At 46.7% G+C, this 23,569-nt stretch overlaps 1 protein-coding gene across 21 annotated transcripts in view; it reads right to left on the bottom strand.

The window, feature by feature from the left end:
- Erg (ETS transcription factor) overlaps window positions 1–23,569 on the bottom strand; it is a 227,432-nt gene that overhangs the window by 45,400 nt on the left and 158,463 nt on the right. For 20 of the 21 annotated variants that reach the window (XM_030248969.1, XM_030248967.1, XM_030248970.1 and 17 more), the window contains one exon: window positions 5,167–5,384. In XM_030248969.1, the coding sequence (XP_030104829.1) occupies window positions 5,167–5,384 (218 nt within the window). Of the gene's footprint in view, window positions 1–5,166; window positions 5,385–14,082; window positions 14,104–23,569 lie in introns of those variants that run through there. The other variant, XM_030248971.1, reaches the window with a different exon arrangement.

Genomic DNA, 23,569 nt, shown 5'->3' on the forward strand with positions numbered 1-23,569 from the left:
AGAAGCAGGAAGAGCAGGAGTTCAAGTCCACCCTCAGCGACACCACACAGTCTCGCCTTTGGACACATGGAACTCTTTATCAAGTTAAATAAACAAGTATTTTAAACTATTGCACCCAAAGCATGTCACTATCCAACCACAGGCTGGAGGGAGGCAGGTCCCACCCCTCCTCTTCCCAGGCTGCACTGAGAGGCAAGGCCCAGGGAACATCATCTTTCACCTCTTTGACTCCGCCAAGCACAGGGTCCATGGGGTGAGTTACAGAAGATGCCACCCCATGCAGACAGACAGACACACCTCCAGCGCAGCCCCCCTCTACTTGCTGAGCTGACCCGGCTCACTGGGCCTGTACCTAGATACTGGGTTTTTGTTTCTCACCTCCCTCAACGATGCCCAATGCTACCTCTCAGCCACCAGAAAACCAGAGTGCCCTGCCGTGTTCCTTCAACTGCTGTGAAGACTTAGACCAGAACCTGGGGATCTCCATAGGTTGAGCTCCTGACCCCCAGGTCCTGCTTCAGGACCTCGCTTTGAGAGCACCACCTCAAGGAGACACTCATCTGACAGAATTAATGAGTTCATGGCTCCAAGAGGTTGGAGAGCAAACCTGGGAGTAGAGCAACCAGCTTGGGACCCCAGCTCATTAAATACCAGTAGCTGTGGATCCTTAGGCAAGACACGAAGGATCGTCATCAAGAAATATGGTACATAAATACACAGGCTATTTTTCAATCCATAAAAAGAGTAAAATTATGTAGTTTGCAGAAAAATAAGATAATTGGAAATAATCATAGTAAGTGAACAAGTCTTTCTCAGAAAGACAGATTTCACGCTCTCTCTCATTTGTGGTTCTTATAGATTTTGTACCGACACACAAAACCACACATGCACACGTGACATATAACTGTCCAGATTGGCAAAAGAGTGTGGAGGGCCAAGAAAAGGGATGAGGGGTGTCTGGGGATATGTGCTCAATATGTAATACACATTTCTATGAATTTTAAAATTAAAGCAAAAAAGCAGAAGAAATCCCATCCCAGGTGGCAGGAAAGGCACTGCCCACAGCAGCTGTTGGATCTGGCTGCCTGGACCGGGGGTGCACAGAGCCGGGGAACACAGCCTGCTGGGCAGAGCCCCAGCACCTGGCAATGGCAGGCAGTTGGTGTGGCCACGCCTTAGGGTAGACTATCTCTGGCCTCCATGGCCAGCCTAGAGGGAACCATGGCTATCCCACTGCCATTGGAGTTGTGGGAGGCTGGCAGTCAGGAGAGCCTGGTGCACCAGGGTTCCCTTGTGTACAGTGCTAGCAGCAGGTTTCAGTTTTGTACACCACCAGACTCCCGTCGTGCAAACCCCAGGGGTGTTCCTCGGAGAGAGGTCTGAGTGAAGAAGGGGGAGAGACAGGGTTATCACTAAACCCTGAGGCTGGGTCATGACGGCCACTGACTACAGGACAACTTAAAATTAGCTTCTGTTGTTGTTCCACCTATAGGGTTGCAGACCCCTTCAGCTCCTTGGGTGCTTTCTCTAGCTTCTCCATTGGGGGCCCCATGTTCCATCCAATAGATGACTGTGAGCATCCACTTCTGTATTTGCTAGGCACTGGCATAGCCTCATACGAGACAGCTATAACAGGGTCCCTTCAGCAAAATCTTGCTGGCATATGCAATAGTATCTGAGTTTGGTGGCTGATTATGGGATGGATCCCCGGGTGGGGTAGTCTCTGGATAGTCCATCCTTTCATCTTAGCTCCAAACTTTGTCTCTGTAACTCCTTTCATGGGTATTTTGTTCCCTAGCTACATATGTAGCAGAAGATGGCCTAGTCGGCCATCATTGAGAAGAGAGGCCCCTTGGTATTGCAAACTTTATATGTCCCAGTACAGGGGAATGCCAGGGACAAGAAGTGGGAGTGGGTGGGTAGTGGAGCAGGGCAGGGGGAGGGTATAGGGAACTTTCGGAATAGCATTTGAAATGTATATAAAGAAAATATCTAATAAAAAAGAAATATCACTCTAGATTTATTATGTATGAAGTCAACATGGAGTATTTTCTCACCTGATGCCCACCTTCCATCCTTAACATCTACAGCTGTAGATGTATACAGCCATGTGTGGATCGTGGTGGTTGACATTTGTACAACTACCAGACATCTCTTATTTTTAATTGATGCATAATAATTATTCACATGTATGGGGCACAGTATGATAACTTGTGACATGTATATATAAAGGGCAATAATCGTACCAGGGTAATTAGTATTTCCATTTTCTTAAATATTTCATTTCTTAAATATTTTCCAATTTATTGCTTTAGAAATCTTTGGTCTCTACTCATTCTTTATTAAACATAATAATAATATTGTTGTATATTATTGTAATATTACAAGCATAGTTACCCTTCTATACTGAATAAATGACATATTATCCCTCTCAAAAAACAATAGCTTCTGTCTGCGAGCATCCTGATGGACAAGCCAAGCCCACAGGGACTTCCCCACTGGCTCCCACACCAACAGCTCCTTTCTCTCTGCCGTCCATTTATTGTGTTTTATAGGAAAAATGTGAATGGCTACTCTGCTCACCCTGACACTTGAGTCTCATTTCAGAAGCTTGTTAGCATGGAGGGCCTGAGGTCCAGCAGAACCCCTCTCTCCTGCCTCCCCTCCTCTTCCTTCTTCCTCTGCTGGTTCCTTTTTTTTTTTTTCTTCAAGACAGAGTTTTTCTGTATAGCCTTGGCTGTCCTTGAACTCACTCTGTAGACCAGGCTGGCCTCAAACTCAGAAATTCACCTCCCCCTGCCTCTCAAGTGCTGGGATTAAAGGCTTGGGCCACCACTGCCCAGACTCTGCTGGTTCCTATGCAGTGACTAATGGATGGATAGAGACGGACCAAGAAAGCTCTGCCCCACAGGGATAGAGGTTTGCCTTGCTCTGGAAAGAACAAGGCTATAAAATGCAAATCTCTCATGAAGCAACTTCAACAGCAGGTCATTTACAATAGCTTTTGAACTTGGCTTCAGAAAGTGTGTGTGTGTGTGTGTGTGTGTGTGTGTGTACAGACAGACAGACAGACAGACAGAGATAGTGTGTGTGTCTGCAGGAAGACTACTCCGTGGGGAGAGGAAGAGAGGAAGAGGAAGAGAGAGACTATAGGGAGACTACTCCATGTAAGCCCAGGTTAGAGGCAGTTAGGAGAAGCCACTGATGGTGATGGGCCAAGTCCTTGGCAGACCTGAAGGATGCAGGGAATCAGCACAGCCAATCACTAAGCTCTCCTCTTGCTGCTCATCTGCAGGTGAGCAACACCCAGTCCTCAGCTTCTAAATGCGGAGGCCCTCAGTGGATGATGGGCATTCCTAACCCCTGCATCCTCTCCAGCAATTCCTAGTGTGGTGGTGCAACCCACATTCGCAGTGCCTTAAGAATCCAGAAGCAGGAAGATCCTGCGTCCAAGGGCAGCCTGGATCTCAAAAAAACTGCAAACAAAAAGCAACCAAGCAAGCAAACAAACAAAACATGAAGCCAGACACACAGAGACGACCACCTTCTCAAGGTGCGGGCCAGTAGAGCACTGCCCACTTCCCCATGAAGCCCAGAAACCATGCCGCTAAACAGTTCCTTGGAAATGCTGTGATTGACACCTGTGTTAACACAGCACTAGCAGCTGACGCAATGATTTCCAGCACTTATGAAACACGAGGGAGGCTTTAAACATATTTAGCACTGAGACACACGTGTAACAAAGAGGCCCTCTCATAGCTGCAGGGTGAAAAGCATGCGAGATGTCGAGCCCAGTACTCTTGGTTTCCATCCAAATTCCCAGGCCTTGTAAGTGGCGTCTGGGCTAGCCAGCCAATCGTGCCTGCTCAGCGGTTTCCTCGTCCATCAAATGGGAACAGGCATTCCCCTTAGCGGTGATCCGGGGATCAGTGATCTACTGGGTATAAAGGGGCTTTGTATTCGTGAAGCACAAGAAGTGGAAAATGTTCTTAGGACCTTGTATATAAATGGAGATTGTAGGTTGTTTAAAATAAATCATCCTGTCTTTGTCTCTGGAATCTACATTCATTCCCCTAGGTATATACAGAATAGTATAGAAATGAATGCTACTACCCACCTCTTCTTCTCCTTCTCCTCCCTCCCTCCCTCCCTCTCCCTCTCCCTCTCCCTCTCCCTCTCCCTCTCCCTCTCCCTCTCCCTCTCCCTCTCCCTCTCCTTCTCCTCCTCTCCCTCCCTCCCCTTCCTCTTTCCCCTCCTCTCAGGATGTTATGCCTCAGTATATATAAAGGAAGTCTGAGGACAACCTTAAGGGTCCACCTTTACCTTGCAGCTTATTTGAGACAGGGTCTTTTTTGTAGTTTGACAATGTTTATCTCAAATAAGCTAGACCACAGGCTTCCAGGGTGCCTGCATCCCCTCTCACTGCAGGAGAACTACTACAGGCATATGCTACTATTCCTAGTGTTATGCAGGTTCATGGGATTAGAACTTAAGTCCTTGTGCTCAAGTGACCAATGCTTCACCCACTGAGCGATCTCCCTAGCCCTTTCGCATCTTTCCAAACTTCTATGTAATGAAAGGCTTTGAATTGAGAAGGATGCTGTGGTAAGTATCCCAAGTGCCAGCCACACACCCACGGCAAACTCAAGCAGCAGCAGCAGCAGCTATGGGAGCTTTGAGATGCTTAAATGGAGACCAGAGTGCTGTGCATTAAAAGGGGACAGCAATAGCAGGGATAGCAGGCTGAGGCTGTGGTTACATACAAGAGGGACCCATAAGCAAAATCAAGTGGCTTGGTCAGATGCTACACTGCCTGGCCACTCGCTGATACTGTGTCTCCATAGAAACATAGGACCGCGCCATCTCTTCCAGGCAATAAAGCCCCAGAAATGAGCTCTGCCATATGTGAGCAAGCCCCCCCTCCCACCCAGCCCCCACACCTGGGAAACAGAATTGAGCAGTGGGCTCTTCAAAGACAGTTCTTGGTAAATACTTTACTGGTTTTGCAGCCTGTCTTCAACCCAAACCACTGGAGTGTAAGTTTTCCTAGAAGTGCCCCCCTTTAGCAGTTACTGGCCTTGCTCTCTGAGAGTCCTTGAAGCTGAGCAAAGAAGCTACCGATGGGAAGAATAGAGGTCCAGGACAGGCAGGGTCAGCATTGCTTACCTGGAACCATTCACCTGACTAGGGTTGCACTCCATCTTGATGGTGACCCTGGCTGGGGCTTGAGACAGCCAGTCCTGCTGAGGGACTCTGGGACTCATCTTGGATGTCTGGCCATAGTCACTGGAAGAGGATGCGGTCATCTCTGTCTTAGCCAGGTGTGGCGTTCCGTAGGCACACTCAAATAGTGACTGGTCCTCGCTCACAACTGACAAGGCCTCCTGGACGAAGAAACAGAAACGCAGACTCAGGACATCCCAGAGGACAGCAACGTGGTGCTGAGAGTCATTTCCTACATTTAGGGAGCCACACTTTACATAGCTGCAAAGGCCTGCCTTTCCACTTCCCAACAGAAAGCAGAAAACAAAGTTTCTTTGTTTTCCTCCTTGCACACGGCAGAAGTTGGAGTGGCCCAACCTAGAACTGTTTAGCTGCAGGTTTCCAGCACCCTAGCCCGGACTGTGCTGGGGCAGAGAGTACCCACTTTAATCTCAACACAAGGAAGTTGAATTTCAAAGGTCTTAGAAGACATCCAATTGCATGTGTCATTTTTTGACAAATGCAATCTATAATTCAAGCAGACAAGAGCGCAGAACAATCACGGGATTAGAAAAAGAACCGTGAAGGCTGACACCTAGGCATCTGGTGGGACCCCCCGTGCTCCAGGAGCCTCTGAGGTAGAGGTCCTCGGAAGAGTGAAGGGAGCCGCGACACCAAAGGAGGTTTTTTTCCACTCTACGTTATTAGCCGAATAGGGTTTCAAACAACGCTTCCATGATGGTGAACATCTGGATGGTAAATGAAGCAAAAAAAAAAAAAAAAAAAAAAAAAAAGGCTGTGAACTACCCAGATGCCTCCAAATACTGGGATGGTTAAAAGATCTAGATCCGTAAAGAGCTAGCTTGTGCGCTTTCCACAACCCACCCCCCAATAATATTTTTATTATTTTGTGAGAAGAAAACAGAAAATTGTCCCAATGGGGACATTATTCTCTGCCTAAGCAGGTAGTGAGCCCACATTCTGCTTAGAGACTATGCGCAAATCAGCAAAGGCAGACTCGGCTTAGAAATCTCAACTGATTGGTTGACACATTGTATAATGACCACATGTAAAGACTGTGTCTGTTTCCATAGTTAGGTCTGCTCAGCATGGTTATCAACTAATGAGAAGGACAAAGGTTCCCAAGCGTGTGTGTGTGTGTGTGTGTGTGTGTGTGTGTGTGTGTGTGTGTGTTGATGGAAGGTATCTTTCTAAATGGATCTTCATCTTAATTTTGAGGCAGGTACTCTTTCTGAACCCCGGGCTTACAGTTAGTTTGATTTCCGTGAGTGAGCACCCCGGAATGCTCCTGTCTCTGCCTCACAGTGCAGGGATTATAGGTGCCTGGATTTTACATGGGTGCTAGAAATATGAAGTCAGGTCTGTATGAGTCTATGAATAGCACTTTGGCCACTTAGCTATCTCCTCAGCCCCAGGTATTTATTTTTTAATGGGGGGGGGGGGAGCGGAATGGCCACAGAAACATTTCTTATCATGATCCAGGATCGGTGGAGCTGAGCTAACTGTGGGAAAGCTGGTCAGGACAAGCTAGGGACTTTGTGAAGGTGCGCACTGGTGCGTTGTCACACCTGTTTGCCATCTCTTGGTCTCACTGGGAAATGTGTCCACACTGGCACCGGGTTCTCATTTTTCAGGTGGACCTGAAGTGAGTAGATGTGCTCACTGTCAACAGGGGAGTTTTACACAGCTCCCTATGGAAGATGAAGTCCAGCCAATCATATCAAAACCACAACTTCTCACGAGTACCTCCCCTCCACCCTGGCTCGTTCCACGTGTATGTCACTGCTCCACCTCATCCCTGAGGACCAAGAATTTCTGTTTCCTGAATACACTGGCTTCCTTGGCTGACTGTGCTGAGTCACTGCCTAAGGCGCAGGTAAAGGTGCTCGCTGCCTGCCTCTTAATGCAGTAGCAAGTATACTGCACAAAGATAAAGCTCGCCCTTGGCTTCAGTCTGCGACAGCTCTGCGCCACTTTGGAAAACACCATGGCTGGAGTTTAAACAGAAACCCAATGGTGTGCTGTGACAACCAGAAAGCCAGAGGTAAGTAAGTACACAGTGCTGTGGGCTTCCTACCTATGCTACACATCCATACCCACACACAGGCTGTGAAGGTGCAAGCCAGGAAGCTGGGGTTTCAGGGGCATCCTTAATGTAAGGGAGTGTGAATTATAAGCCAGTCTTTCCTGTTCCATTGGATGCATGAGTTAAGGACTCTAATCTCAGAGCTATGGATCTAAGAGGTCCCCTAAAGCCCAATAAACTACTGAAGCTGAGCTAATACACATTGAATGTTTTTTTATGGGCAGGTCTCCCATCTCCCCACTATGGTCATGTAGATGGTTTGCATACTTAAAACAGACAGCAAGGCTGGCAGCTGCCCCCAATCCTTGCTGGGTACAAGAACTCAAGCAAGGCTTGTGAAGAATAACATACTGTGTAATGTTACCTTTGGCTCTCTGATGAGAAGACTCATGAATAAATAGTGATTTATATCAGAAATTGGCAAAAACAGGTTACGCAGAAGGGACTAGCAAGATGGGAGGCTGCATATTAAAAAAAAAAAAAAAGAGGTCTTGAAAAGCAACAAAAGCGAAAGAACTAAAATTTCTTTATTCTCAAGATAAAGTAAGATATTCTTGTAAACAAGGCCGTTGGGGAAATAAATGAGGTACAGGATTGGTGGGGGAGAACTGAATAGCCCAGCTGAAATGAGAGCTAAGTGTGTGTGATCGGAAAGGAAGCCTCTCACATCTGGCAAAGTAGAATTTCAACACATGGTTTTCTAAAGAAAGAAATCAAAGTTAATTGAGATCGATTTAAGTGGGGAAAGCCTTTAAATGCTAGCGATAAGAAGGGCGTACACCCTTTCTTCTTTCAGAACATTCTTCTCCAGGTCAGCACTGCATAAAAATGAGGAGAGCAATATAAGCCAACCACTCTGCTGCTTTGTTTTATGAGAGGAAGGGTTCTAAAAAGATTGAAGCTTTCAGATGGATGCTTCAAAGGGGGGAAAATATGGACTTCGTTCTAAATAGAAGTCCAAAAGTGCCCCTCAAACATACACACATAAACACTCACACGCACACACACTCTCTACAGCACACACACTCTACAACATTCATGACACATACATGACACATACATGACACACAAAGATACACACTGCATACATACACACATAAACACACTGGTGCACACACACTTACACTCTACAGTACACTCTACAACATGCATGACACACACATGATACACAGAGATACACACTGCATACATACACTCATACACATATAAACACTCACACACACACAGGAACACACACATACGCACATGCCTCAGGGAGATTTTAAAAAAAACAGCTGAGTAGATTCTGAGCCCTGTGTCACGGAACTTGGCTTCTAGAAGACAAGCCAGCCACAGACCCAAACAACTTTGTTCCCAGTTCAACCTCATACACCAGCTTCACTATTTGCTTTGCAAGTCGGAACCCTAAGACACAGCCCTGTACATCCATCAGCCTCTCCCTACTGGCCAGTCCTGGCACTTCAAAGGGAGGTGAGAACTGAGCCTGAAGGTTGGGCAACATGAGAACTGAGTGGGGCCCAGGAGCACAGGGGTCCTCCAGCCCTGGGGAGATTTACTGACCTTGGCTTTTGATGTCCCTGCTTCCTGGCTGCCTTCCTGTTACCTGGCCATCTTGCCTGCCCACTATCCTGCCTGCCTGCCTGCCTGCCTGCCTGCCTGCCTGCCTGCTCAGACGTCTGTCTGTCTGCAGAGCCTTAGATATGGATATGGCTATTCTTTGCACCCTTCAGTCCCAGGACTTGGCAGGATGGGGGTTTCCTCTGAACCCAAAATTCAGCAGCAGTCAAAATCTGGCAAAAATGCGTCCCAGTAATTTAATATTCACGCCTCTGCATTGCTATAAAAAGGCCAGTACTTTAGATCAATGTGTGCCAGTGTGTGGGGGTGTTTGCTCTGTTGCTCCAGGAAAGTTGGGGTAGTCTGATGTGGCTACTGGCTGCCTCCCAAGGCCATTTTATGATCTTAAAAACTGCCTATAAATTCTAACCAAACTGTCCCCAGAAGACAAAGATTCTGCTGTGTTGACACCCAGGTGTTTAATCCTACTTGAGTACTAACAATATCAGCAACAGGAACATCTTCATTTTGGTCCTGTTCCTGGGATAACAGTCAAGGAAAGAACAGTTCAGAAATGGGAAAGGAGTCACTAGATTATATTGTATACTACAATATCGAAATGAATATATATGTTCAAGAAATTGAATTTGGCTGCCCACCTGGGGATCCACCCCATATACAGTCACCAAACCCAGATACTACTGTGGATACCAACAAGTGCTTGCTGACAGGAGCCTGATCTAGCTGTCTCCTGAGAGGTTCTACCAGTGCCTGACAAATATAGAAGTGGATGCTCTCAGCCAACCACTGAACTGAGCACAGGGTCCCCAGTGAAGGAACTAGAGAAAGGATCCAAGGAGTTGAAGGGGTTTGCAGCCCCATAGGAGGAACAATATGAACCAACCTGTACCCCCAGAGCTCCCAGGGACTAAACCACCAACCAAAGAGTACACATGGTGGTACTCATGTCTCTAGCTGCATATGTAGCAGAGGATGGCCTAGTCAGTCATGAATGGGAGGAGAGGCCCTTGGTCCTGTGAAGGTTCTATGCCCCAGTGTAGGGGAATGCCAGGGCCAGGAAGCAGGAGTGGGTAGGTTGGTGAGCAGAGGGAGCGGGGAAGGGATAGGGGTTTTGGAGGGAAACCAGGAAAGGGGATAACATTTGAAATGTAAATAAAGAAAATATCTAATAAAAAATTTTAAGTAAAAAAAGAAAAAGAAATTGAATTTGGATACTAGAAATCATCCAAAATAGTTTCAAGAAACAAAAAGGAAAAACCTTCACACTTCAGATGCTTACTGACATTTCCAGGGAAAGACTTCAGGGTGACATAGAGAAGTGTGGGGGAGGGGAGAGTGCTTGCCATGCAAGCATCAAGACTGCATTTGGATGCTCTCAGTACTTGCATAAAAAGCCAGGTGTGGTGGTACATGTCCCCAAACCCACCCCTGAGCTTGTGGAGATGTGAGTCCCCCTGGGGCTTCCTGACCAGTGACACAATTAAAGAAGAACAGACACTGACTTCTGCTGGCCTCCACCTTAGAGAGAGAGAGAGAGATTTTCACACAGACACACATACACACCCACAGAGACAGAGAGATGGACAGACAGACACACTCATACAGACACACACAGAGAGAATGAGAGACACAATAGAGAGAGATGGATGAACATACACAATAGAGAGAGAGAGAGAGAGAGAGAGAGAGAGAGAGAGAGAGAGAGAGAGAGAGAGAGAGAAGAAACACAGAGAGACATAGAGATGGGTAGACAGACAGATACACACAGAGACAGAGATGGATGGACAGACAGACAGATACACATATAGCACATGTACACATACAGAGACACACAGGGCCCGAGACAGAGAGACAGAAACAGACAGACACACAGAGATACACACAGAGACCTAAACACACAGACACACACACACAGAAACACACACACACACTCACACACCTTTCGTGAACCCGATGTTTTTCTGTAACAGATGACTGCTTTGTTAGGCACATTTCACTGAACGCTGAACAATCCGGGTCTTGGCCCAAGTTTGTTTCCAATTTGTGATTGCCGAGGTCCATGAAAATACTCCATTATTCATACAGAGAATCCACCACACTTAAGTTTGCTTAAAGACCCGGGAATGGTGAAGTGTTGACAGGCAGAAAATCCCACAGAATGACCAGCTGTGTCACACAAGGATCGGTGAGGAGAAACAACCATCCATGCTTTCTGAAAGCTCAGAGAGCTTGGAAGACATCCAGCATCAACCTCTGGGGAAGCAGATTCTAAAACCATCTCCGGGGTCCTCGAGATTTATGGGAAATCATGATTTGATAATTAAGCCCTTCTAGCCTGGGAGCCATGCACCCTGAAATCCAGTCTCACCCTCACAGCCTGCCTGTCTGAGCTCCCATCCCATAATATCCCAGTACAGAACTGTTCCTGACATCCCCTCACATGAACTATGCAGCCTCTTCCTACCACCATTGGTGAAATATTACCATTTGACCATGTTCACAAACACCTGACCCACCAAGGAATAAAACAGAACACTGCCTGCAACAGACTCTTGATTAAGTTACATCATTACCATGGTTTCTCAGCTCTGGATACCAACTGTATCTTAGCATGAGTCATGTCCAGTGCTTCAACCGTCATGGCTTCTGCTCAAAGGGAATGCAAAATAATGCCGTGTGTCACTGTGGGTGACATGTCTGAGGTATGGGACAGAATCGCTCTGTTTCACAATACCCTCTGAGCTCAGTTACCATTCTTGCCCACAGATAGAAATGAGGTTTTGGAAAGAGGTAAACTGTTCACCGTGAGAGATATAGAAACTGGACCCATGCATTGTGGGTAGGGTTATTCCCCAAAGCTGAGCACTAGCCTCTGTCTAGCCACCATCAAAAGCAAGAGGGTGGATGGAGGCAATACATAGCAGAGTCCTTAAATGCCCTATCTTACAATATTTTAAATCCAGTTACTTATTTGCAGTAACTGTGTGTGCTCCCTCGCTCAAAACATATGTGGAGGTCAGAGTCAGTTCTCTCCTTCTACCATGAGAGGCAATGGTGGTTTGTATATGCTTGGCCCAGGGAGTGGCACTACTGGAGGGTGTGGCCTTGTTGGAGTGGGTGTGGCCTTGTTGGAGTAGGCATGTCACTGTGGATATGGGCTTTAAGACCCTCATCCTAGCTGCCCAGAAGCCAGGATTCTGCTAGCTACCTTCAGATGAAGATGTAGAACTCTCAGCTCCTCCTGCACCATGCCTGCCTGGATGCTGCCATGTGCCTACCTTGATGATAATGGACTGAACCTCTGAACCTGTAAGCCAGCCCCAGTTAAATGTTGTCCTTATAAAACTTGCCTTGATCATGGTGTCTGTTCACAGCAGTAAAACCCTAACTAAGATGGAGTCCCTGGGATGGAGCTCAGGTTGTCAGTTTTGATACAACCCTCCACTAAGCCTATCATCAGCCCTATCTTGAAGATAAGAAATAGATTGACCTAGAAAAAGAAAGGCTGGGAGAGATCAAAAAGAAAAAAGAATAAGAGGATTCATGCCTAGAATATCACAGGCTAGAAAGAATAGACACGGGAAGTGAAGAGAGTCTCTTGAAAGCCAGTAAGGAATCTCCCAAGTACGCATTCTTCCACATACCCATGAGTTTTCAGCAACGGGTCCTGACCTACTTAAGTGATAGTTTACATCAACAAGCCTGCTCTTTTCTTGGATAATCTAATTCTTCATATCCAAAGACCCGCGTACATGTTGGGCCATATCTATTGCAGATAGATATCTGCCATCTTTTAACAAATAATTTGTGGAAAATGAGGGCAGACAGGGATCACAGTTATAAGTATGTCAGAGCCAGTGCCCATGGGAGAGCTTTAATAGGCGTCAATGAATCTAACGATACCACAGACACATCTATTAGGCTATCTATGGCCCTATTATTTATGTCTTCTCTCTTCCCAAGACAAGGCACCTATAATAGATACTTCTGGAAAATTTAACCCTTTATATCTACAGGGGAAGCAATGTAAACAAAACAGACAACACACTTGAGGACAGCCCCACCATGGCCAACAGCATCATGACCCTAAGCCCCTAGGGAATGTCATTTTCAGTGTGTGTGTGTCCCTGTGTGCATATTCATGATGCACATGGACCCCAGAGTTTACCTGAGCTGACATTCTCCAGTTACCATCCTTGTTTAGTTTCTTTTCCTTCAAGCTAGGGTCTCTCACTGCCTAGAACTCGCCAGATCGGCTAAGCTGACGCCAGGGATTGCCAGCTTCTGCCTCTCCAGCACTGGAGTGAAAGCTCTTCTTGTCACTATGCCTGGCTTTTTTTTGTTTTTTAAACACAGAATCTGGGAACTGAGCTGAGTGAACTCTCCCCATGAAAGAAGTAATCACCTTGTGGGCAGGGCTGTCTCCCCACCCTGCAGCCCCCATGAATCCTTACAGTTCAGACACTGTGAACCTTTGCCTTCCAGTGAATCGTGTAATCATAAACACACAACGAGAGCCAAGCTCGGTAAGATGGGAGATGCCTGCAACAGGGCCTGGTCCCCCATTGCCCTGATGTCATTTCTTCCCTCTTCAGTCCTTCAGGAAAGAAGCTGGAGCATCATATGATGAACGCAGCATCCTGCATTCTGCTCACCCTTTCTAATTTAATGCATTGCTATTTTATATCTATATATATATTTGTATATATTATAAGACTTGGATTAACCTCAAAGGGAAAATGTATGTAGGCAAAATTAAGTCCATCTAACAGTGTTTTCCTCCAGTATGGCATTGCTTCACTATCCAAGGTTTTACAATTTGTAATACTGGCCCAGCGCTAATGGAATGAGACCCAGAACTGCCATAGAAACAGAGACACAGACACACACAAACACACACAGAGATACACAAAGACACACACAGAGAGACACACATACGTACACAGACACACACCACCCACCCACCCACAGAGACAGACTCACACACATTCAGACACACACACACTCACAGACACACAGAGAGATACACAGAGACACACATACATACACAGACACACACACAGAGACAGACAGAGAGACAGAGCTATACAAAGACACACATACATATACAGACACACACGTGAGGGCTTACACAGCGAAATACACATATGCAAGTACATGAATTAACAAATACAAGGGCACATACAGCTCTTTACCTTCATTAACAGATCAAGCATTCCTTAAGACGGCCATTGAGACACCACCTCAGTAACACAGAGCCTGAAGACTTCCCTTCCCACCTCCACTTACTGCTTCCTCTCTCTAGAAGATGTTACCCTTGACTTCTCCCCGTAGCTTCAGAGCAGGCCTGGAGCAGATGCTTCCTGTGGACACCCACACCGAGTTCCATCTTGTTTTGAGTTTTGAATTCACTGGGTTTCAACTCACAATGATCTAGGGTGTTTATGCCATATGCCTGCAGTCCCAGCACTGGGGACTCTGAGGCAGGAGGATAGTGAGTGTGAGTCTCTAGCCTGAGCTACAGAGACAGACGATAGATAGATGGATGGATGGATGGATGGATGGATGGATGGATGGATGGATGGATGGATGGATAGATAGATAGATAGATAGATAGATAGATAGATAGATAGATAGATAGATAGAGCTTCACAGACTTTAAATAAATAAGAAATAAATAAATAAGCAAATGCTACATACTTTAAATAAGTAAATAAACAAAAAAGCCACATAGACTTTAAATAAACAAGAAATAAATAAATAAGCAAACAAAGTGACATAGAGAAACTTTTAATAAACAAATAAGCAAACTAGCATAACTTAATAAATAAAACATAAGCACACACACAGCCCCACCCTCACCCCTTGTGCTTCTAGCATCAAAGCAGCTTCCTGACATGACCACTAGCTGCTGCCCATACTAACCATAGAACAAAGTCAGGGCATGGTATTAAGGCTCTTTCACCGTGGTACCAGTGAGGTGCACACATGTGTCATGGCCAATGTGGATGAGGAACTGAATGTGTGCAGAGGAAACTGGCATTTTCCTTCTCATATTATTATGAGGGACACAAATGGGCAAAGCTGGTCTAACCTCTCGGAGGCTAAGAAATCTGAATTGCAGAAGCCTGCAGAGAAAACAAGGCTTCGGAGAAAATGAACTTTACAGAGCAAGGAGAGGAGGCATCCATCAGGAAGCAGAAACCCTAAAATCTTGAGAAATTGGAACTTTGTGGAAAACCCGCAGAGAATGTTCCACATGATCGAAGAATTAAAGAAATCCAATCAACACAATGTTAAAGTCGTTTTTCCTGTGTTTGCTTAGCGGTGTGCAGCCTGCCCTCAATGGGGAATAGAAGGACCCAGGGACAGCAGCTTGGCAAAAGTTAGTGAGTCCCTTGAAGGGTAAGGTTGGAGAGCCCACACCCATGTAGCCTGATTATCCAATGTCTGAAAATGCCACATGGTGCTCAATTATCATGTCCAATTTCTGTGTCTTACAGACCAGTTAAAAATAAGGCTGCTTCAAAAAAAAAGTATACAAATGAATTTCCATAAAGAAGGAAGAATAATGGGGGCTGGAAAGATGGCTCAGTGGTTAAGAGAACTGACTGCTCTTCCAGAGGTCCTGAGTTCAATTCCCAGCAACCACATGGTGGTTCATAACCATCTGTAATGGGATCCAATGCCCTCTTCCAGTGTGTCTGAACACAACTACAGTGTACTCACATATATAAAATAAATGAATACATCTTTTTTAAAGGAAGAAAATTAGTTCTAGAAGAAGGGAGAATAATGTTATGTGTGGGGAAATAGATACAAGCAATGAAGATCCTATTAAGTGAATGAAGCCAGTGTAAGAAAGACAGCTGTCTGATGCTTATTCTCACTGTGGTCCTCGATTATACAGACACAGATAAAACCACATGTAGATATGACATAAAAGCAGAGGTATACAGGGTACAAAGGGGTGCAGTGGGAGGGATGAGCAAAGAAAGACTCTGGCAACACTCTAAACATACAATATACAAGGATATGCAAAACTTCAAAAGCCAAACAAAACAAAAATAAACCACCCTCTTAAAAAAAACAAACTAACTAAAATATCTGCTAATTATGAGTTCTTTCCTTTTTTCCTACAAAGCACACCCCTATGTGGGAACAGGAGTCAGAATAACCATGAAGAACTGGATCTTGTCCCTCCAGCTCTGTCTGCATGCAGGGCAGTCTGGACCCTTCTACCCAATGTTTGTTTCTGTCTTTGTTTACTAAATCCTGCCGGCAGGTCGTCCAAAGCCTTCACTTTGCTCTGGTTTCTAGCAATTCCCTTTATGTGAAAAGATGATGTTTGAGTTTTTATCTTGTTCAGAAACAAGATCTCGTGAAGTTCTTGACAGATTCACTACATAGCAGCAGGAGTGTGGCCTTCTCCTCCTGATCCTTCTGCCTCCACCCCTCATGTGTTAGGATTACAGTCCTGTGTTATGACGACCATTTTCTGATTAACTACCCAAAACCCACCCCCAACGCCTTTCATAGCCACTCTTAAGTTTCCTTCCCAACACCATGTGTTCTGTTTTTAAACCCTCTGAGTGCCCGTACTGCTGTTTCTGTGTTGGGGGTACATAGGACCATCTGTTGGAGCATGGGTTGGCTTTTCAGGATTCCCCATTGCTTCCTGTGTTCTAGGCAAGCCCTCTCCCCTTGGGGCTACTTCCCCAGCCCCATTACTTGTTTCTTTTGTTTTTAGTTATTAACACCTAAACACAGGCGAGATGTGTAGAAGTACCAGAAAACAGGAGGTGGCTTTATAGAACTGAGAAGTCCTGGTTCTAAGGTGGGCGAGGAACACCCCAGTTGGCAGGTAGGTCTGCCACTCCTGTGAAATCTCAAATCCTTCTTCCTCTTCCATGTCTGAGCTTGCTGGAAATTGGTTGGAAACACAGTCTGGGAAAATCTGAGTCAGAGCCCTGTGATAAGCATGTCCTCCTCCAGGAAGCTACCAGGAGCACGCTCAAATTCACCAAGCTCAGCTTTGTCTCTTCTGAGTCTCAGTTCTTTTACTATAGAGGTAGTGAGGATCACAGCTACCCAGTTCTCTGTGGGTCGAGTGAGTTACTGCATGTAAAAGTTTTATAAGCCTGAAAATATGCAAATTATTGTCACATCTGAGAAAGCTGACGTTACTGACTAGTGGCCTCACACAGTTGGAAGCAGAGCTATGCATCTCCAGACATATTATTCTAATAAGCTGGGTAGGGAGAGGATTACACAACCTCCTGCTGTGATCAGTCACTTCTCCTTAGGACGTACTGAATTTAAATCACCCGTCTGTCTAATGAAAGAACCAAGGAATACAGGACCTTTATTCTCTATGAGCATGCTGGTCACCCGGGCCCTGTGGGGTTTAGCTTTCTTAGTCCCTAGTCTCCTTCTCTTGTGGGTTTTCAGTTATAATTCCACACTGATACGGATTCAGTAGAAGCTTTGCCCACCAGGTATGCTCCTGGCATGACATGGTCTTCTCTAGAACAAGCCAACGGCCACGGGGTGTGGCTCAGTGGTACAGCACTGAGGATTGCATCCCCAACACCAGAAAAGGAAAGAGAACCAGAGTGTCTAGATTAGCACATGGCATGCAGTTGACTGTCCTCAAACTCCTGAGATGTGCGATTCACTATTCGAAGTGCCTTGTGTATGGTAGTGTGTGCGTGCACACATGTGGCGCTCACACATGCTAGTACATGTGTGTGGTTTAGTGTGTGTCTGCCATACACATGAGCATGTGAGGGAATGTCCCTGTGTACAGGATGCCAGAGCAGAACATCTGGTCTCTTACTGCCTTGAGATGGCGCCTCTCACTGACCTGGAAGCTCACTGTCCTGGCCAGAGAGCTCTTAGGAACTACTTAACTCTGCCCCTCAAGGCTGAAGTCGCCACAGCCATGCCCCACTTTTTCTATGGGCACTGGGGATTCAGATTCCATTCTCCTGCTCACACAACAAGCACTCTTACCCACTGAGCCATCTTCCCAGCCCCCCTCCCCCCCCACACACACACAATGCCCTTTATAATTTCCTAAAACGTATTGAGGTTTTCAATGGTGGTACAGCTGTGATTCTATGGTGGTCGGTGAACAACTCCATGACCACACCTCGCCCTTCTGATCTTTGAGGCTTGCAGACTCAGGTGACTGAAGTCACAAGAGTATGATACTACCTGCAAGCCACAGGCCGAGTCTTCTGGACCTCTCTTCTGTTGTGGCCGTCCTTCTCTGAGGGGAGGAATGGGCCGGCATTCCTCTGGTCCATCAGAGGGAGACCATAAAAACCAGGCAGCCCTGTGTGGTTGGCCTCCACAGAAACCATCTATGCTAAAAATAGAACACATTACACATCTGGAACGGGTCTCCTCCATGAACCTCCGACACATGGATTCAGTGTTTTCCACAGAATTTCAAGAATTTTATTCATGAGAAAACTCTGGCACAATGGAGAACCTTGGCAAGAGGCAGAAGGAAGCAGCAGATGTCCTGGCCTCCTCCCACAGCTCTGTCTCCAGCTCAGCTAGTGTCCATGGTGCATCTATCTCATGCCTTCAAAACAGGCAATCTGAAATTTTCCATAAGAGGCAGGCTTTATAGCAGCCTTGAGGTTTTAAAGAATGGACATAGTTTCCTGAAATGGAGGTCACGGTGGATTTGATATGCAGGTGTCGGGAGGGATGCATCAGGAACAGTCATAGCACAGGGTTCTAGGCAGAGACTTGGTGTTCCTCGTGCCCTGGGCTTCAACCTTCTGGCCTTCTCAATGAGGGCCTGGTCCCCTAATGTTGGCTAGGGCCCTGTCTCACGCCCAAGTAAAACCTGATTTATTTAACCGGCAGCATTCTCTCCCTGCCATACACAGACTCCTCCATCTGAGCAGCTACATGGTAAGATTAACATTTATTGTAGGCAAACTTCAGTTAGAAGATAACTGTAGGTCCCCCTCTGTGTTAGCTCAAGGTTTTAATTCCCTATGTCTTTATAGACATCTTGGTGTTAATAGTAAGAAGCTAGTGTGTGGACTGTGGTGATAGCTAGGTGGGTACAGTGCTTGCAACGTAAGGAGGAGGACCTGAATTCAAACTCAGCAAAAGCTGAGCATGGTGATGTGTACTTAAAACCCTCAACCCTCAGGGTGTGAAGACAAGACATGCCAGGGACTCGCCAGCCAGCCGGTCTGGCTGAAACAATGCCTTTGGTTTACTGGAGTGCACTGTCTCAAAAGCTGTGGAAAAGAGTTGAAGAAGATACCAATGCTGATCTGTGGACATCACACACGCATGCACAGGGAGGCATCCCACAAACAGGCATGTGCACACACGAATGCATATGTGCACATACACTACATCATACACACAGTTGTTTTTAATTGCAAAAATAAGCTAGCTTGTGCCCTAGAGCTATCTCCATGTCTTCCAGTGTGGCTGTGACTCTATTGCCTGTGTGCAAATTCTAGCCGTTCTATCCGCAGAATTCACCATTCATAACGAGCATGTTTCTAATAAAAAGCCATTCAGAAACTGGGGTACTGGGAGAACAGCCTTACAGGTTTAGTTGCTACTATTTTCATGGGGTTCTAAACTCCCCTCTCTTTTTTATCTCTTTCCTCTGATAACTACAGGCACAGGCCACACACAGTATAAGACAGACACAGATGTGAACCTTTCCTTAGACTCACACCCACCATGGAACCAGCATTGAGTCCCACTGTGAGGGTCTAGCCCCTGTCAACCTGGAGTTTTCTCTGGGAGCACAGGGTCGCCTCCTTGCCTGGGGCCAGCAGGCTAAACCTGAACACTACAGAAGATTTTCCAGTATGTAAATCTCCCCCTGGTTGTGGGTCAGGAAGGGGACCAGGCATTCTGTGTGTCAAACGTTTTGTGCAGGCACGCAGACTCCAGGTTGGGCTCATTCTTTCCCCGTGATGTAGCCTGAGGGACAGGGCACACCTCACTGATGTTATACTTTTAAGGCTCCCCCCAAAAAGAGATTGCCAGCGAGACTGGGTTTTTATAACTCTGGGAGCGCTGACATCAGTCCCCCATACAGTCGAATTATAAATCCTAACCACTCACACATCAATCACACTCAACAGGGGTTCTCCTGGCGTCTGGCTTCAGCCCCTCCGTAAATATATTTCCTTTGGAAGTCCCAACTGCTCTTTAAAAGTCTGGAGATTCAAACCGTGCTGACCTCCACACCAGCTAGCTGGCTCAACTTCTCAGTGTGGCCTCCACAGAGTCTCAGGATTACACTGTGACCAGGTGCCTCTTCCCTTCCTTCCTACAGGAGAATGTCACAGATATCCCTACCTATCCACCTTTTTCTGTGGAGGAACGGGGAGTCTTGCAGTACACAGCTGTTGGGGGCCCCACACAGATCCTGAGCCTCCCGGTGTGGCTGCTGACGAGAATGAGGGTAGAGGAGGAGAGGGGTGGCTGCCTGCAGCTTGTGAGGCTGCTTCTCTCCTGAGGGAAGAGGGCCTTCAAAATCGCCCATTCATCCAGGATGTCCAACCAACCTTGTGCATGGGCAGATGATGGCATCAAAGAGCAGCTTCCCTGGAAGGGAAGATAAGTCACATTTCCCTTCTCTCAACATAGCCAACCTGACCCATCTCTACTTATTTGTGGATACCAACATACTATAAAATGATTGGGGAAAAATTTAAGGTATCAAGAATGCACCCCTGGAAGCCAGGAAGCCATTCAGGCCACTGTTAGGTCTTAAGAACTGAGCTTCTGAGCTGAAGAAATCAAGGAGATTGCACCAATGTCTACACTGACCCTTCACAAAGTCCCACCATGCGGTACCTGCACAGGCAGGCTGCCGTAGACCCTGACATCAAAGGCTGGTGTCCAATCAACAAATGTGACATTGTACCAGTGTCCCTCCAGTCACATTGCTTATCTACAGGATTTACTGATACATATGCAATATCTATAAGACCTAATGTCCACTGAGTCTCCACAAGAGCCAGTGTCTCCAATATTCCTAGTTTGTTCTCAAGGCAAACACTGTAAGTTTGTGGGTATGAGTGTCAGGGGGTGGACAGCAGCTGGTCTTACAGGGACAAGCCTTCTGCCAGGAAGGTCTCCAGGTCCATAAATAGCAAGCTAATAACGTGTAAGACAGAACCCCAAATCTGTACTAAGATGTACACTCCTGTTTTCTTTATTGAAAATATAGTCTTCTTTACTAACTTTATTTTTATCCCCTAAACGAGCCTGCAAATATCAAAGAGCTGACTACAGGACGCTGTGCAGGGTTTCTTCACCCTATGGGGCTTTTGCATCTGAGCTTTGGCACCCAAGAACGTTCTCCAACCACCACCACCCTCAGACAACCAGGGATGAGTGTACTTAAATAGCTTATAATTCTTTAATGAATCTTCAGCTCCTACTCTCGCCCTGAATCTAGCAGTCTGGGCTGGCACTATCCCATCAAGACAAGCAGCAGAACTGTGGACAGCACCTTTATGTTTGCAGCCCCTGAGAGTCCTTCATTAACCACCTAGGAGCAGTGAGCTGGTCTGGAAACTCCCTACTTTAGGGACGCTCTGCTTCTCCACGCTTCATCTGTCCTTCGGCATTCTCCTAGGCTATGTCCCTCCATGGGAACTGCTTCCTCAAGCCACCCTCTGTCCACCCATCCTATGGCCTCAGCTTCCCCTCCTTTCCCTCTCCTCTCCACAGCCAGTCTGCCCTTGCATGATGGAATTCTCCTAACTTGCTGTGTTTTATCCAGTTCCTTTCTCTGGGTGACCCAAGTCCCTGTAGATGTAACTGCTGGAGAGGCATGGGGGGGTGGGGAAGTGAGCTCTCAGGGTGTGGTCTTCAGAGGCAAGCTTTCTTCATGTCATTATTTGTCAGATGGTGGCATGGTTCCTAGACTGTGCTCAACAGAACAACATGAGAGGGGTGGACCAGAGATGTGCCTCTGACGATCAACTGGAGGCACATCTTCCCACGTAAGAGAAAGGCAAGCTTGCTTTTGCTGCCCTGATAACCTGCCATCAGGACTTCTATACTCAGCACACAACGGATGGGGTCAGGGTCAAAATAACTTCATTCAGAAAAGTTAGAGTTCTGCCTCATAGGATGGTCATCTCTGGTTACACATTGTGCTCCAAAGAACATTTACTTGTAGGTTTGACAAGTGTGAACTGAACTTTCTACTCTAGAGGCTCCTAGATGCTCCTCAATGATGTCAACTGCCTTCCAGGTAAACACTCACCCCTCCCCACCTTTACTCAATCAGCAAATGATTTATGGAGAACATTAAAACCTTGTTTTGTTCTTGGGCAAGAAGCAGCACCTAGGACCTCAGTGAGTATTCAGAATCCCACCCCAGCCTAGAGCTCCTGAATCCAGCAGCTCAAACCCGCATCTCTATGGGTGAAAACTGGGCAGGAAGGCAGCGTGCATAAGAGGAAAGGAAGGAGGCAGCTCAGGTGGGGAGGAGTGGGTGGAATCTCTCCTATAGAGATGTCAGAATGCTCAGGTAAGGCCCGAGTCTGGGAGTGAGCAGGGCTGCAGCCCTGGCAACAGCTAAGCAAGCCAGAGGCAGGCACCCAGAGTGGGGTGAGGAAATTGGGTAGGAAGATCAAGAGAGGAACCTCAGGAAGATCATTCAGAATGTGTGCGTAAAGAGCAGAAGCCAGCGAAGGAGCAGATGTGGTATCCTCCAGGCCAAGGGTAAGACCTGGTGCCAGGGAGGGGGCAGCAGAGCATAAGCCCCTCTAGGTGCCTTGGCCAAAAGCCAGAAGCTATCTCCTTGAGATGGATTGATACCTTTTAAGTTTTATTATTCGCAAACGAGATACGATCAAAACCCGTGTGCTGTGTCTGCCATGTGCAAGCCAGAAGCCAGGCCTAATAAAATGTTACTGCCATTCCTGCTCCACGTGTCTTGGGAACCTCCATCGGTTCTGGTACACAGGACCTTTGTGAACTTTCATTCAGAGAGCCCGTGGCTACTTTTCAAAGACAAGGCAGATAAGGAAACCAGTTCTTCATGGAGACACTCACTTCTCTCTTAAGGAAAGCAGTCAGGGGACTACAGGAGCGGCAACAATAGAAAGAAGTCACCACACCAGCGAATCCCCGCCTCACATCAGTGCCACCCGTGAGGTGGGACAGAGAACGGGTCTGGGAAGACGAAAGTCAAACATGGAGTCCCTCTGTCCTCACATGCCCACACACAGACGCAGGGTTCTAGGCTTGAGCAACCATGCAAACTACCAGCTGTTTCCTGTTTAAACTAAGGAATCAAGATGTTTGAGGAAAGGGCTTTTATAACTGTTGGATGTTGTGCCGGCCTGTGGAGAACTCCATTCCCAGAGCACCCCAGGGTCTGATTGCTCTCCGTTACGGAAGGGTAGCTCTTTTCCATCTCTTGAGCTTTTATTCAAGTTGGCAACCTGGGTCTCTTGGCCTCCTTTGAACCCAGTTTCAATGTTGGGCAGTGAGGACACGTTCATCTGTGGATCAGACAAACATTGTCACTGGCTGGGTGGCTGAAGACACAAATCTCTGGAGGTTGAAGTTTAAGGCCAATGTCAGCCATATTGGTTCCTGATACTCCTCTCCTTGGTTTGGAAATGGACCACTCTAGTCCAAGGACCATCTTCCTGT

Source organism: Mus musculus, chromosome 16, assembly GCF_000001635.26.
Source record: "Mus musculus strain C57BL/6J chromosome 16, GRCm38.p6 C57BL/6J".
NCBI classification, from domain to species: domain Eukaryota; kingdom Metazoa; phylum Chordata; class Mammalia; order Rodentia; family Muridae; genus Mus; species Mus musculus.